This window comes from Palaemon carinicauda, chromosome 30 (assembly GCF_036898095.1).
Source record: "Palaemon carinicauda isolate YSFRI2023 chromosome 30, ASM3689809v2, whole genome shotgun sequence".
In the NCBI taxonomy this organism is placed as follows: Eukaryota; Metazoa; Arthropoda; class Malacostraca; order Decapoda; family Palaemonidae; genus Palaemon; species Palaemon carinicauda.
Window position 1 is genome coordinate 86,151,860 of NC_090754.1, and position 15,727 is coordinate 86,167,586.

Sequence of the window (15,727 nt, forward strand, 5' to 3'; positions counted from 1 at the left end):
TATACAACGGTGGAATACCTAAACATCTAGGTAACAGGTCAAGAGAACGGAGCACTGGGCACCACCCCTTGATTTATACTGGGCAAGGGGTCCCAGCTAGAACCTTACTTCCTCCTTTTATTTATCCTGCCTTGAACTTGCTGCATATAAGTAAAATAACAGAACATTAGGTGAAAGGAAAACATTATAATTTATTTAAATCTGACAACAGGATACAGTGTGGGAAAAAAAAAACTATGATACAGTAAATAACTTAGGAAGATTAAAAAAAAATACTACTAAGAAAAAAAAGTGGCTGAGAAGGGGACACATTGGTGAAAGGTTCTGGAATGAAATTCTGTCTTCATAAAAACAAGAAAAAATATTTATTTTCTTTTTAAAAGGAACAACTAAGAGAAAAAAAATACAAAACTATAGTATGAAATATCAAATCTTCACAAAACAAGCAGAGACCTAGATACACTCGGTTGTGAGGCATGGGGAAGCAGCAAGTTCCGATTCGAAAGCCGCGGCGGACTACGTCAAAACATTCGCCTCAGAACAAGGATACATCCCCCAACAAGTGTTCAGCTGTGATGAAACTTGCCTTTTCTGGAAGATGCCCAAGAGGACATTCATCATGGTAGAGGAGAAGAGACTAACGGGCCATAAACCCATGAAGGACCGGTTAACTCTAGCCTTGTGTGCCAATGCCAGCGGTGACTGTAAGGTCAAGCCACTGCTGGTGTACCACTCAGTAAACCCATGTGCTAACTGCAAGTGATTTGGTGCGCTAATGCTAAGGCTTGGGTTACGCAGAATTTCCTCACAGAATGGGTTAATCTGTGCTTTGGTCCAGCGGTCAGAAAATTTTTGGCCGAGAAAAGCCTGCCAATGAAATGTCTCTTGGTCCTTGACAATGCCCCTGGTCACCCTCCTGGTTTTGAAGAGGACATTCTTGATGAGTATAGGTTAATCAAGGTCCTATATCTCCCACCCAACACCACGCCATTCCTCCAGCCCATGGACCAACAAGTAATTTCCAACTTTAAAAAACTGTACACAAAGCATTTGTTCAAGAAATGCTTCAATGTCACAGACAACACCAATCTCACCCTTCGTGAATTTTATAGGGAACATTTCATTATCATCCATTGCTTAAAAATTATTGACGATGCATAGCAGGGTGTCACACGAAGAACTCTTAATTTAGGATGGAAGAAATTGTGGCCAGCTTCCGTCACTGAGAGGGACTTTGAAGGGTTCGATACGCCAAACCCTGATGAACCCGAACCTATTTTAGCACTTGTTGGAGAATTGGTAATGTTACTCCTCTATGTAAATGTGTTTGTGGTAGCTCAAGTCCCACTGATTACCGCCCAATTTCCATAACTCCCATATTATCTAAAGTTTTTGAACGTCTTCTGGCAAAACGTCTTAATAGGTTTGCTGAAGGTAATCATCTATTCCCTAGTTTGCAATTTGGTTTTCGGAAAGGCCTTGGAGCATGTGATGCCCTTCTTACTATCTCCGATGCAGTACAGAAATCCCTTGATTGTGGTCGGGAAGTTCGTATGATTGGCCTTGATTTTAGTGCTGCCTTTGACCGTGTTAATCATGAGGCCCTTGTTTTCAAACTGAAACAGTTGGGAGTGGGTGGGTCGTTTCTTAGCATTATTATTGATTTTTTAAGTAGTAGATCTCAAAGAGTTGTTGTTGATGGGCACCATAGTGAGTATAGGAATGTGATATCCGGTGTTCCACAGGGTAGTGTTCTTGGCCCATTACTTTTCATACTATATACACATGACATGTGGTTTGGCCTAGAAAATAAGCTTGTTGCATATGCAGATGATGCTACTCTCTTTGCATCAATTCCATCCCCTGAATGTAGATCTGGGGTTGGTGAATCCCTTAATAGAGATTTAGCTAAAATTAGTGCATGGTGCAAATTATGGGGTATGAAGTTGAATCCTAACAAAACTCAAAGTATGATTGTAAGTAGGTCAAGGACGGTGGCTCCTCAACATCCGGATCTCAGTATTGATAATGTTTCTTTAAATTTGTATGACTCTTTCAAAATTTTAGGCGTGATTCTTGACAGCAAATTTACTTTTGAGAAACATATAAGGTCTGTGTCTTCTTCAATTGCACAAAAAATTGGCTTATTGAGAAAGTCTTTCAAGATATTCGGTGATCAATCTATTCTGAAGAAGTGTTTTAATTCTTTTATTCTACCTTGTTTTGAGTATTGTTCTCCTGTCTGGTCTTCAGCTGCTGATTCTCATCTTAATTTGTTGGACAGAAACTTACGGTCTATTAAATTTCTTATTCCTGATCTAGATATTAATCTCTGGCACCGTCGATCAATTAGTTCATTATGCATGCTGCATAAGATTTTTCATAACTCTGACCATCCTTTACATTCAGATCTCCCTGGACAATTCTATCCTGTTCGTAATACTAGGCAGGCAGTTAATTCTAATAGCCAGGCCTTCTCCATCATAAGACTCAATACTACGCAGTACTCTAGAAGTTTTATTCCAGCTGTTACCAAGTTGTGGAATGATCTTCCTAATCGGGTTGTTGAATCAGTAGAACTTCAAAAGTTCAAAGTTGGAGCAAATGCTTTTTTGTTGACCAGGCGGACATGAGTCTTTTTATAGTTTATATATGACATATTTGTTGTTGACGTTGTTAATAGTTTATATATGATATATCTCTTTTGACATTACTTTTTTTAGAATGATTTATTGTTAATTTGTTTCCTTATTTCCTTTCCTCACTGGGCTATTTTTCCCTATTGGAGCCCCTGGGCTTATAGCATCTTGCTTTTCCAATTAGGGTTGTAGCTTGGATAGTAATAATAATAATAATAATAATAATAATAATAATAATAATAATAATGAAATCGTGTCTCTTGGAAAGTACATGGGGCTGGAAGTAGATGAGGCAGACGTGAACGACCTTGTCGAGGAGCATCAGGAAGAGCTCACGACACAGGAATTGATCGAGCTCCAAGAGATGCAACATTAAGAGGTGTTGCAGGAGATCAGCAGCAAGGAGGAGGTGGAAGAGGAGGACTGCCTTTCTACGAAGGAAATCAGAGACATGTTAGCGGAGTGGGAGGAGTTTTCTGATTTTATGGAAAAGAGGCACCCGGACAAGTTGGCATGTGGTCGTGCGTTAGCCTTTTGTGACAACACTAGTGTACGTCATTTTCGTAACATTTTGAAGGGGAGACAAAAGCAAACATCCCTAGATAGGTTCCTTTTAAAAAGGCCAGCAAAAAGTGAAGGTGAAAGCGAGTCAAAGAGCAACATCGCAAGCTCGCTCCCAGAAAAAATTAAAATAGTAAGCCAACTTACATTGCATTAACATTGTATCTGGTCTTTTTAAATGAAGTAGGTTTCAACTACTTAGTCATTTACCATACAGAGGACTTACATCGAAAATTGACTTTCGTCACATTTCCTGGAACCAAATAATGACATATTACTCACCATAAGTAGGTCAGGGTATTATTATATTACTCAGCAGGAGTAAACATCTATTAGGAACAAATCCAATAAAATTAAAATGGTTAGGTCAATTATACTAAATATTGCACATTCTCTTCTTAATAGGAAGATTAGGTAAACATTAATATGCTTTATCAGACAAAAAGCTTCATCTGATTTGTAGTAGAGTAAGAGAAAAAAGTTGGAAATATTTCAAAAGTCAGAAAATCATGATCACAAAATCCCTGCTTCTCCTTAACAGTTATGAATGTTGAATGTGAATAAAAGACAGATAACCTGTGCTCTAATCACATACTGTAATTCATTCTAGCAATAAGAAAAATTCCAGATTATACTAGTTTTGTTTTGAAAGACATTAAGTGAAGAAGATATAGCTATTATTAGTTAAAGATGCCATTTGCGGGGCTGCATCTTCTATAGCTGAGCCAGCTGGCAGACAAATGTGAGAATGCAAGTAAAGAGTGGTAAGGGTGATCTACCAGAGAAGATAACTCATGACCAAATTACTCAAATGATTATGTTTTTTATGCAATAAAGCATATATGTAAACAATGTGGTTTGTACATTGTGAGGACACATTTAATCAATCAGCTAGCTAGTTTTTGCTTTTTATCTAGAACACTATCTTCACTTTAAGTACTTCCTTTTACAAGTGTCCTTTCATGATAAAATTATCATATTCCACCTTCAAAAATTTCTTCTATTTCTGACCCTTTCAAAACCTTATCCTTAGCTGTTTAATTCAATTCTGTTATTTCTAAGGTATGACTTATTTGATGAAAAAATAAGGAAGACATTCTTACCCTTTCTCTTGATCCAGCAGATAATTTTTCCATCAAGTGTCTTGTGCTTTCGTGTTCACTTCTTGACGCTTCATCATCTGTCACCTGTCGTTCGAGATTGCTTCTCACCAATTCTAAAACTTCTGAACGACAGGAAGCGTATGTAACCCCACCATCTTGTTGACACAGTGCGCCTAGAACTTCCCCTGGAATGCAAGGAGAAAAATCATCTTCACTATAAGAAAGTGATACATATGTAAGGAGAATGGAAAAAATTCTTTTCACTATAGAAAATCACACATATCGAAAGTGTAATGGAAAAAAATTCCCTTCACTATAGGAAAGTGACTCACATTTAAGGTGTAATGGAAAAAATCTCTTCACTATAGGAAGTGACTCACATATTTAAGATGTAAGGGAAAATATTCTTTTCACTATAGGAAAGTGACTCACATATTTCAAGTTTGATGGAAAAAATTCTCTTCACTATTGGAAAGTGACTTCCATATTTTTGGTCTGACTTATATCAACTATATAATAGAGAAAAATTCTCATCATTATAGGAAAGTGATTTACATATTTCAGGTCTGAATTGTATCAATCATAATTCTCACAATGTGATTTTCATGATCCATTCATTTACTATACTGAATAAAAAATACAAAAAGTCATAATAAACTTGAAAGAATTTCTGAAATTTTTCATTGCATCCAGGCAAAATTTTAAATCTAAAAATAAAACATATAAGTACAGTATACATACAAGAAAAGATATATATTACTAACAATTACATAGCATAAGGACAAGGCCAGTCATTAGCAATAAATCATTAAAGTAACAAGAATATAAGAATAAGAATAAAAACTTAAACTAAGAGAGAAACTCAATTTAGCAGGGCATTTCCCTATAAGAAGATATTACCTTAAAAACTTTAGAATCAAAATCTGACCAGAAGGTGAAACTATGATTTCATATCCTTGACTGGGGAAGCTTGGTCATTAAGCTTCTATATGTTTTGAGGAGTGTCACTTCAGATATAACATGTACACAAATGGCATACTGTATACCATATCACTTCTGTTTAAGAGTAACTTTGAAAGCAAGAACATTGGTACACGAACATTGCAATTCAAATTGATTTACGACCAATGTATCAACCTGCGAGAATAATTTTGGCCCAAATGCATATTTTGTGGACAAGTATCAACAAGACAACACAAAATCATTCAGGCCAATACACCACACACATGTGATTTTTACAGACATTTTCATGCCATTTGAGATAAAAGGCAAAAACAGTTGTCTTTACATAGATACCTTGTCAAAACTGAACATAAGTGTAAATAAAAGACAACCAAGAATCTGAAGAGGTTTTTCAGGACTCTGTCCAGGATCTTGAATGGTAGAAAAGCGTACATATTTAGACCCTCCTAGTTCAAGAGAAAAGCGTCCACTGCGGCTGCTTCCTGGTCTGGGACTGGAGAGCAATATATTGGCAACCTCTTTGTCATTTGAGTGGCGAAGAGGTCTATCGAGGGTTGACCCCACAACAACCAAAGGTTGGTGCACACCTCGTGATGTAGGGTCCACTCTGTAGTTAGAACTTGCCTTCCCCTGCTGAGAAGATCCGCCCTGATGTTCTTTTCCCCTTCTATGAAGCGAGTTATCAGGGTTATGTCCCTCGCTTTCGCCCACAGTAGTAGGTCTCTTGCAGCCTCGTAAAGTGAATCCGAACGAGTGCCTCCCTGTTTTTTTATGTAAGCCAACGCAGTGGTGTTGTCTGCGTTGATCTGAACCAATCTTCCTTGGACTTCCTTCTGAAAGTGAATGAGGGCTAGGTGAATGGCCACTAGTTCCTTGACATTGATGTGCCATTTCCTCTGAGTCTCTACCCACAGTCCCGATATCTCGGCCTTCCCGAGTGCTGGCATCGGAGTTCAACACTAGGTCGGGGTTCCTCTGATACAGTTCGAGGCCTTCCTGGAGTTTGTTGGCATCGTCCCACCAACTCAAGTAATTCCTGATCCCCAGAGGTATCGGCATCCACTTTTCTAGACTTTCACCTCTCGTCCAAAACTTTGCCAGATGAAATTGTAGAGGCCATAAATGAAGCCTTCCCAGGGAAACGAACTGTTCGATTGATGAGAGGGTGCCCAGAAAACTCATCCATTCTCTCACCGAGCAGGACCGTACGTCTAGGAAATGTCGCACCTTTACTAGGCAATCTAGAATACGTTTCAGGACTGGGAAAGCCCGAAAAACCGCTGAGTGAATTCTCATCCCCAGATAAATGATATTCTGTGAGGGTTAGTTGAGATTTGGCCAGATTCACCTTCAGACCTAACTGCTTTGTTAATGACATTGTAATTTGAAGAGCCTCCAGACACTTCTCTTGTGATTCTGCTCTGAGTAGCCAGTCGTCCAGGTACAAAGAAATCCTTACTCCCTTTAGGTGAAGCCAGCGAGCCATGTTGGCAACCACTCGGGTAAAAACGTAGGGAGCCGTGCTCAGTTCAAAACAGAGTGCTTTGAACTGATACGTGGTTTTGAGGAACACGAAACTTAGAAACTTTCAGTGGTTCGGGTGTATCGGGATGTGGAAATACGCGTCCTGCAGATCCAATGACACCATCCAGTCTCCCTGTCTGGTGCTTGCAAGGACTGACGCAGAAGTTAGCATGGCAAATTTTACTTTGCTGACGAACTTGCTCAAAGGATTGACGTCCAGAACAGGTCTCCATCCCCCAAAGTTCTTCGGGACTAGGAAAAGTCTGTTGTAAAACCCCTCCGAGGAGGTGTCCTCTACCACTTCTATGGCTGATTTCGACAGCATAAGATTGACTTGTTCTTGAAGAGCTGCTGTCTTGTTCCCTGAGTAGGTTGTTGTGAACTCTAAGGGTTTCGACGACATGGGAGGCATTCTCAGGAAGGGGATCATGTATCCCTCCTTGAGGACATCGATTGTCCAGACGTCCGCCCCCCTTTGATTCCACTCTCGCCAAAAGTGGGATAGCCTGGCTCCCACTAGTGTCTGGAGATTGCATGTCTCACTTCCTTGATTTGGGTTGCTGTCTTGGGAATCTGCGAGCTTGACCTCCACCAGCAATTCTCTGCGTTCTCCTTGAAGGGGCTCTCCCACGAAAGGGCTGGTGAGTGGGAGGAGCTTCCTTTTGCTCCCTTGCTAAAAAGCTGGCAGGGAGGACTTTCTTAGCAGTCCTAGAGATAAGCTCTTGCGTAGCCTGTTGTGCCAGAGCTGCCGACAAGTCTTTCACTAAGTCAGGAGGGAAAAGATGAATACCCAAAGGAGCAAATAAAAGTTCAGATCTCTGAGCAAGGGTCAAACCTGAAGATAAGAAGGAACATAACATAGCCCTCTTTTTAAGAACTCATGCCGTGAAAAGGGCAGAGAGTTCGATGGAGCCATCCCTCACGGCCTTATCAAGACAGGCAATCAGATGCATCTGAGCCTGGTTCTTGGGGTCAGTGGCCTCTGCGAGAGCCCCGGGACTCCAGTCCATAAGGCTGAAGACTTCTATCGTCCTCAAGACGCCCTTCAGCATATGGTCCATTTCAGAAGTGGACCACATAACCTTCGACTTGCTCATGGCTGACCTGCGTGAGGCGTCGACAAGTCTGGAGATGTCTCCCTGGGAGGAAGCAGGAACTCCCAAACTGAAAACTTCCCCAGTCTCATACCACACACTAGATCTAGAGGCCAGTCTAGTAGGTGGAAAGGAAAAGGCGGCTTTTCCTAGATCCTTTCTCTTGGACGTCCATTGATTGAGAGTTGTGAAAGCTCTCTTAACCGATCTAGCCAGAACCATTTTCTTGAAGGAGGATGGTTTACGGGGTCTGCCCTTCAAAAACTGAGAGGGTAGACGCTGAGGCATGGGCTGAGCAAAGTCCTCTGGATACAGTGTTGTTAGGACCGTCAGTAACTTTAAGGTCAGCTGCCTGCATTGTATCCTGGGATTCCTCTTCTAAAACTTCGGCTTAAGAGAATATCGATCCCCTGAGTCGAATGGGAGGGAGACAAAACCGCCTCTTCTTGTCGATTATCGTCTTCCAGAAAAACCTCCTCAAGCTGTGATGGAACATCATGCAAGCATATGTCTATCTTGCTGCATGCATCCAGGTTGCTGTAAGTGTAAGCTTTCAGCGTAATGCATGCGTCCAGCATGCCGCGAGGGAGCGTCCAGAACCTTGTCGCTTCCTGAAACGCGTCCCGATCTCTGCGAGGGAGCGTTGCTGAGCGCAGGAATGAATCGCTGTCCGATAACGCCAAGGTTAGCGGCAGATCCTTTCCTCAGTCTGTTGATGTCCTTTGGTTCTTTACGATATACGTCTGTTCGTGAACTGTATGTATCAAACAGAGACATAATTGACCTCTTCAACTCGGACAAATCTGACACTTGTGGCGCGTCCTGCGCGCGTCCAGACTGCTGCGAAGGAGCGTCACGATTCTTATCGCTAGCTGAACTGTATAAGGATCACTGCAAGGGAGCGTCAACTGTAATCGGGTGACCACCAGGGGAAAGTCATTGCGACATCTCCCAATCTTGGGGAGGGGGAGAAGCGTGCACAGACGTAAAATGAGCAACCTCTTCCTCCGAAGAACTAAGTACCTTACGCAACTGTTTTGGCGCTGGCACGTCGTCTTCTACCGAAAGAAAATCTTCCGGTGAGCTCCAGTTACTACAGGATGGTTTAGCAGGAGACATACGTCTCTTGAGCGGCCTAGAGAGAAGCGGTTGACGCCAACCACGTCGCAGTTTTGCGTCATCCGACGAGGACGAACACTTTCTAACCTCGCCTTTCCTGCAGCGAGGGAGAGCGTCCTGGGAAACGTCAACAGGATCGCTCGAGGGGACGTCCGTTTGCTGATCAAGGTCTGACATATCCTTTCGCCTTTCGACATTCCTTCTCCCAGGGGTTGGGGAGCATGGAAGAGCTCCCGGGCTGGGATTATGACGGACACGAACGGACGCACCCTCCACTTCACTTTCACTATTCACAAGCTTGCTTTGCAAGCCACGCACTGCAACCCACATAACTTCTTTTTTCGAAGTCAGGGAAAGAACCTGTGCACCTAAGGCTGAAATACCAGCCATCAAATCCTTTAAAGAAAGTTCACTTACCTCCGACACCATAGCGGGACCTGGGACTACTGCCTTAGGATCAGGAATAGGAATATTATCATGATGTACATTAGAAGGAATATGACTATCAGACTATTTGAAACAACGCTGGTAGATCTAGCTCTTATGAGCCTATCCTTCTCTAGTCGCTTAACATAACGATCAAACTCATTCCACTCTTTATCAGACAAAGACTGACATTAAACACATCTGTTACTAAAAGTACAAACCTGACCTCTGCAACCATTACATATAGAGTGAGGATCAATAGAAGCCTTAGGCATACGAGTCTTGCATCCTCTAACACACCTTCTTATTATAGTCAGCCATTTTGTAATAAGATAAAAGTCCAGGTCAAAAATCCAACAAAGTCTCTCTAAACTGTAGTGAAAAGTCAAAAGAATATCCAAAAACAAGCAGTGAAAGCCATTAACAATAATCCAACAAAAGGTACTTCACCAAATTGTAGAAAAAGTAATATCAGCGAAACAAATTTCCTAGGTGTTGACTCGATCAACAGCAGGGAATTTCTGAGGAATGTTGGGAATGGTTCCGGTTACCTATGAGAGATGCCGCTCAGGTATGACCACCTACTGTCATGGTGGCGATTGCCGCGAAATTTGAATTTCTGCCGTGCGCGCGTCGAAACGCAGGATGTAAGCTATATATATGTAACTACCAGGGAAGTTACATACTTAAAATTAATTATTTAACAGAAAATCCCTAGGGAGGAACTCCGAAGAGGAACCCAGAGGGAACAACATAGAAATAAGTATTGCGCCCTTCCTTCCCCAGTCGACATCCATGGGAGAAGGGGGGGAGCAGAGTAACTGTAATAAAAACAGAATTACAATTATTTAAATCAGCTAAGAATATTCACTAATAGTGAGAACCACTGATCATCCGAAGGGAAGTGTTCCTCACAGAGAAAAGCTGAAAAGTTAAAATCACAATTATAATTTCACTAAAAATAATTGAGACAAACAATCGGAAGAGCAACCTAACCCGCGCACGGAAAAGGAGCTTCCCCAATACAGTAGTGCATGACCTCAAGAAGAGAAAGACCGTAGTCAATTCCCTTCGCTCAGAAATCCATGTTTCCTGTAGGAAAAGGCGAAGACAATAGTTGAATGAAGAAGGTCCAGGCAATGACGATTCCCTTACAGCGGCCGAGTTAACGGTTATATGCCGACGGGAAGACTGATGGACCAGAGAGGGAGAGGTCATTCCCAAAGAAGTGGAACTGTGCTGGCCTTGCTAATCTATGCAAGTGTCGTTGTCATATATGTATCACACACACAGCACAAACACTGAAAAGGAAACTTGTAACATTTCTATACACATATAATTATATATACATAAACATTAAGAATGTTTTCATATATATACATGTATTAGAAAAAGTAAGTTAAAAGACAAAAACTAATGGCAGTCCAGAATAGGCGAGGAGGGAGAGAGGATACAACCGCTCTCCATCCGAGCCAAAAGTAAAGTGACTAAATCACAGGTGTGTGAACAGGAGTGGTAGCAAGCTACCCCCCCTACCCCCGCTAACTAGCGGTGTGGGTAGTTAACCCTCGCTAAATTTTAATGGCTTGTCATTTTAGCTTCGCCAAAAGTATAATCCCCCAATAAATAGCGTGGTTTGTATTCTAGTTACGGAACAAACTCAAATTCAAAGAATGTATTAGTCTTTCAAAAGCCCTTGCCTGCCATCATTAGGTATAATGTCTTATATGTTGAAAAGATGAATACCAATAATACCCATATACTGTAATTCCAATCTGTGATCCCTGTATTATCAGTATCAAAAACTGATCTACAGTTATAGAGTAATACAATAGCATTTGACATACCTGCTGCCTGTCTCACGCGAACTTCTAGATCAGTGAGCATTTTCAGTGCTGCCTGCCGAACTTCTAAATGAAAATGACTATCAACATCCGGTTCCAATGTAAGAATAATAAGGCGTACGCCTAAGAGAGACCCATGTTTACTTTCCCACGGACTGAAAAAAAAATATTCAAGTTTAATTATCACTACTTTGATAATTTTATAAAAATCTTTCATCTTGTGAAGAGAAAAGGTATATAGCATATAACCTTATTAGAAAAGACAGCAAATTTCTGATATTCCACAGATGCCACCTAATGACAAAGCCCCGAGAAACAATTGTATATTAACTTTGGATTTTGTATTTCTTACATCAAAGTGCAAGATAATTTGAAACAAATACTGTATTCAGACATTTTCTATATCAAGTATAAATTCAGTGTGTAAAGGCCTGAAGTACTTAACCCTTTGAACCCCAAACCACTCAACATAACATTGGGCACTCGAGAATCAGGAACTTTTTGGGGATATATTACTTGACTCTTTGAAAACTGCACAATTAATTGAAGTTGTTCATTCCCAGCACCCATCCCTAGCTCACAATGATAGCGAGGTTACAAACACTAAAAAAGAGACTATCGAGCTCAAGTGGATCTCAAATCCCAGTCCAACTGGGTGCAAGTCAGGGACATTTCCAATAGGATACCACAACCCTAAATATGACAAATTCAAAGATAATTTGTATTTTTCCTAACCATACAAACCTTAGCTATTTACACAGGGTTTACCTTTTAGCGCAGCTGAAATGGCGAGCCATTAGAATTTAACGAGGGTGTATTACCCGTTTCACTTAGAGGTAGGACTTGTCTTGGGGGACAGGGCTGGCGGGCAAATGTGTGTAAATAGCTAAGGTTTGTATGGTTAGGAAAAATACAAATTATCTTCGAATTTGTCATTTGTTCCGTAACCGAAATACAAACCACGCTATTTACACAGGGTGACTTACCCCTTAGGTAGGGTGGAAAGTCCCCAGCCATACTGGCTTTGGCTTTACCCGGGAACTCAGAATCCGAGTGAGTAGCACTCGATAAAAGGAGTCCCTGCACCTCACAAGTTCCTTGCTCCGCAAGGAACCATGTGGCCTACATAAGCTTGTGTGTGAAGGAAGAAGTGTGACCCGTCCTAGGCAGTTGACCTGGAGTTCCAGAAGGAACTCTGGGTTAGGATGTTCCCAATACCACCTCGTCAGGGTATGTGGGACGCGACAGTATTGACTCAATACTCGGAACACAAGGAAGCACGGTTTACCTGCAGAGGTTCGAGGTCAGCTATGCAGAGACCAGGATGCTGCTTCCCCGTAGAGGGGATGATGAAGAAAGAAGTAAGGGCCAGACATACTTCTTTCGTTCATGCAGACTAAAACCTGATAACAATGCCCTCAACCTTCTGCTACCTGTCCAAAAAGGAGCCTGAGGTTAGACCAGCTGTTGTGTAGCCAATACAGAGCGATAGAAAACGTATCGAGACTCCTGCTTGTAGCACCTGCGTCACAGAGTAGTATTACTCGAAGGCGAGGGACGTTGCGATGTATCCAACATCGTGCTGTAGGGCGACGTGACGTGGGAGGGTCTGGAGACAGGTCGAGATGAATGTCCTCGAGTCCGGGCTGAAGAGGTATACTGGTGACTCTCCCCCATGTCCTCCTTGTGCTCCCAAATCGGCTGCAACTGAGGACAAACTGCAGCTGTTCCCAGCGCTAACCTCTCGATTCCTTTACTGGCAAGAAAGAGAAGGTCTTGGGACATCAGATACAGAATGGAGACTCGAAATCTTGAATGAATCGGACCGAAGGGCCGGGACCCCCAGATTCTGAGTCTAGCCAACAACTCAGGAGCGAGCCTGAATGTTGCCTTCCCCTCTTCCTTAGAAAGGGGGGAGTCGTAAGAGACCAAGAAGATTGCTTACACACTGGCCGTGGCCAGAGTGAGCAGGAGACCCAAGGCGGAATACAATCCGAGGCCTGTCGTAAAGGGTCTTGAGAAGATCTCTTAAAGGACTAAAAGTCCGAGCCATGCTCCAAGTTGGAGGTCTTCCTCCGACTAGGGCAGGGACGATCGTAGCTTCGCATGGGCGAGGATAGATCCAGCGGGCAGGAAAAAGTTATTCCTTTAAGCTTGAAGGTCAGGGAAAGGCTGAGCGACAGGCTTCATTGCCGAGAGCGGAAAGGAGTTTCCTCCCGCCGAAAGGCAATAAGACCGTTATTGCTGGAGAAGAGGCCTCAAGGGAAGAGGTATATCTCCCACGGCACCAACCACCTTAGACTCTTCACTTTGCCTGGGAGACCCCTGTGGATGACTATCGCAGATGACGCGACCTCCGTACCGCGACTGTAGCGGGTTGTCTCTTCTTGAGGAGGAGGCGTAGTGTCTCCAGGCATGAAGCCGAATCGACGCTCCGGTTCGGGAGAGATGTCGCAGTGTGGTTGCTTGAGTAGTCTGTGCCGTGGGAGAAGCTCTCCCGGGAGTTCCGTCAGGGGAAGCAGAGGGTCCAGAAACCGTTCTGCGCATAGTCCCAGTGGAGCTCTCCCATTGAAAGGTTGACAGACAACCTGGTCTTGTTGAGACCCATTCTCCACAGATAAAAAGGAGGGAAGACACAGGCGTCGAAGTTGTCCCACCATCACCGGAATGCATCTTGCCAGAGTCTCGGGGTCTGAGACTGGGGGGAAGAATAGCGGAAGCTTGAGGTTCCAAGCTGTCGCGATCAGGTCCCCCAGACCAGTACTTGCTGATTACCCAAGGTCAAAGACCCCCAGGTACACTCTCTCTACGAGGCTCTGCTCGGATAGTCTGAGAGAACATTCCCCTGCCTGGAATGAGAGAGCCGATGGTGGTATTGAGAGAATCTCAATCATCCCGGTATCTCTACTGCAAGATGTGAAGGTGTGAAAATGCGTCCCCTGCTGGTTAGAATACGCCAGAATCATGAAGTCAACGCGCACGGGGCGACTCGGCAGGAGCTGTAGGATCTGTGGAGGGGCCAGACTAAGGTCCCTAAGCCTGCCTGAATGATGGAGAGGTATCCTTCAGGTCTTGACCATAGGCCTGGATCGGAACATGCCCCCCCCCCCCCTTTCCTTTGACGAGTCCGAGAACAGCATCAAGAATGTGGGGAAAGGACGAGAATATACACTACCATCAAGAGGCTCCATAGGTCAACACCCATTGCAGGTCTAATAGTTCCGCTGGTCCCATAGGGGCCAGGAAGTCTGGTTAAACATTGCCTGAAGCCACCGGAACTTGGATCGCCCCACATGGAACTTATCCTGAGGCGACCGTTCGGACTATAGACGGGTCAATGAGGAAAGGAGAACTAGGAAACGTTCCAAGGTAGGGCTGAAAGCTCTGCTTGACTGAGAACAGGTACAGTACTGCGACTCTCCTCAGTCTTGCCACAGTCAACCGAAAGGAAGGCTCAGAGGATGTGGTAACAGAATCTGGCGTCACCAGGTGGTCACCCATCCAAGTACCGACGTTGCTTAACCTCGCTGGACGGACGAGAAGCGGGGTTTCCAACGTGGTAAGGCCGTTGACTCAATATTATGGCCAGATACTCCAGATGTTGAGGCAGAGGAAGAGAAGGCTCCAAGCAAAATACCATGAGCCCACACTCATGGTAAGCATCCGGAAGCTTGTCCCGGCGCTGAAGAAGGTCGAACCCGAACCTACCGGAGTTGACCAGCCCTCCAAACAGCAGAGGAGGCGGAAGCCTGCACCTGAGCGGCCAAGAGGATTGATTGATTGATTGATTTAAAGTTTTCAGGCATCCTGACATCTGAGGTCATTGACGCCGGTAACATTTAACTTATGTATACAAAAATAAAAAATAAATCAAATAAAAAATAAAAGAGTATTCAATTAAAATTCATAAAAGTTGAATGTCATAAAAGTTAAATATTTTTCAGAAGACCTGCTTCTGAAAGAAATCTAAAAATGCCACTTGCATGGTAGGACACATCATTTCCAAGAATCTTGGCGAGGATGAACCTGCCACCCTCACCTCGAGCCTCAAACAAATATCTATTCCGCAAGTTGTTATGATTGGGGCATTCGGTCAACAAATGCCTTACTGTTAGAGGTACTAAACAGTCGTCACAATACGGTTGGTGTTGGCCCTTCAGCAGAAACTCATGTGTCAACCGAGTGTGACCAATACGGAGACGACAAAGAGACGTCTCCCATTTTCGGGGCATCATATTATACCTCCAAGGAGATATGTCATTTGTTATCTCTCGCATTTTATTGCCATCTTGACTATCCCATTGCTGTTGCCATTTATTGCAAACCAATTTCTTGATGTCAGGTAAGAAATCATCACAGGGAATGGGATACCTTCTTGGCAGCAACTCGGATGCAGCCTCCTTAGCCAGTGAATCTGCCTTCTCATTCCCGGACACACCTACATGTGCTGGAAC

General features: G+C 43.2%; 1 protein-coding gene across 1 annotated transcript in view; it reads right to left on the minus strand.

Annotated features, from left to right (window-relative positions):
• The window catches only part of LOC137623629 (uncharacterized), a 68,707-nt gene that overhangs the window by 32,085 nt on the left and 20,895 nt on the right, over window positions 1-15,727 (minus strand). The window contains exons 3-4 of the mRNA XM_068354460.1: window positions 11,277-11,428; window positions 4,304-4,488 (exon numbers count right to left, since the gene is read on the minus strand). Of these exons, the coding sequence (XP_068210561.1) occupies window positions 4,304-4,488; window positions 11,277-11,428 (337 nt within the window). The remainder of the gene's footprint in view (window positions 1-4,303; window positions 4,489-11,276; window positions 11,429-15,727) is intronic.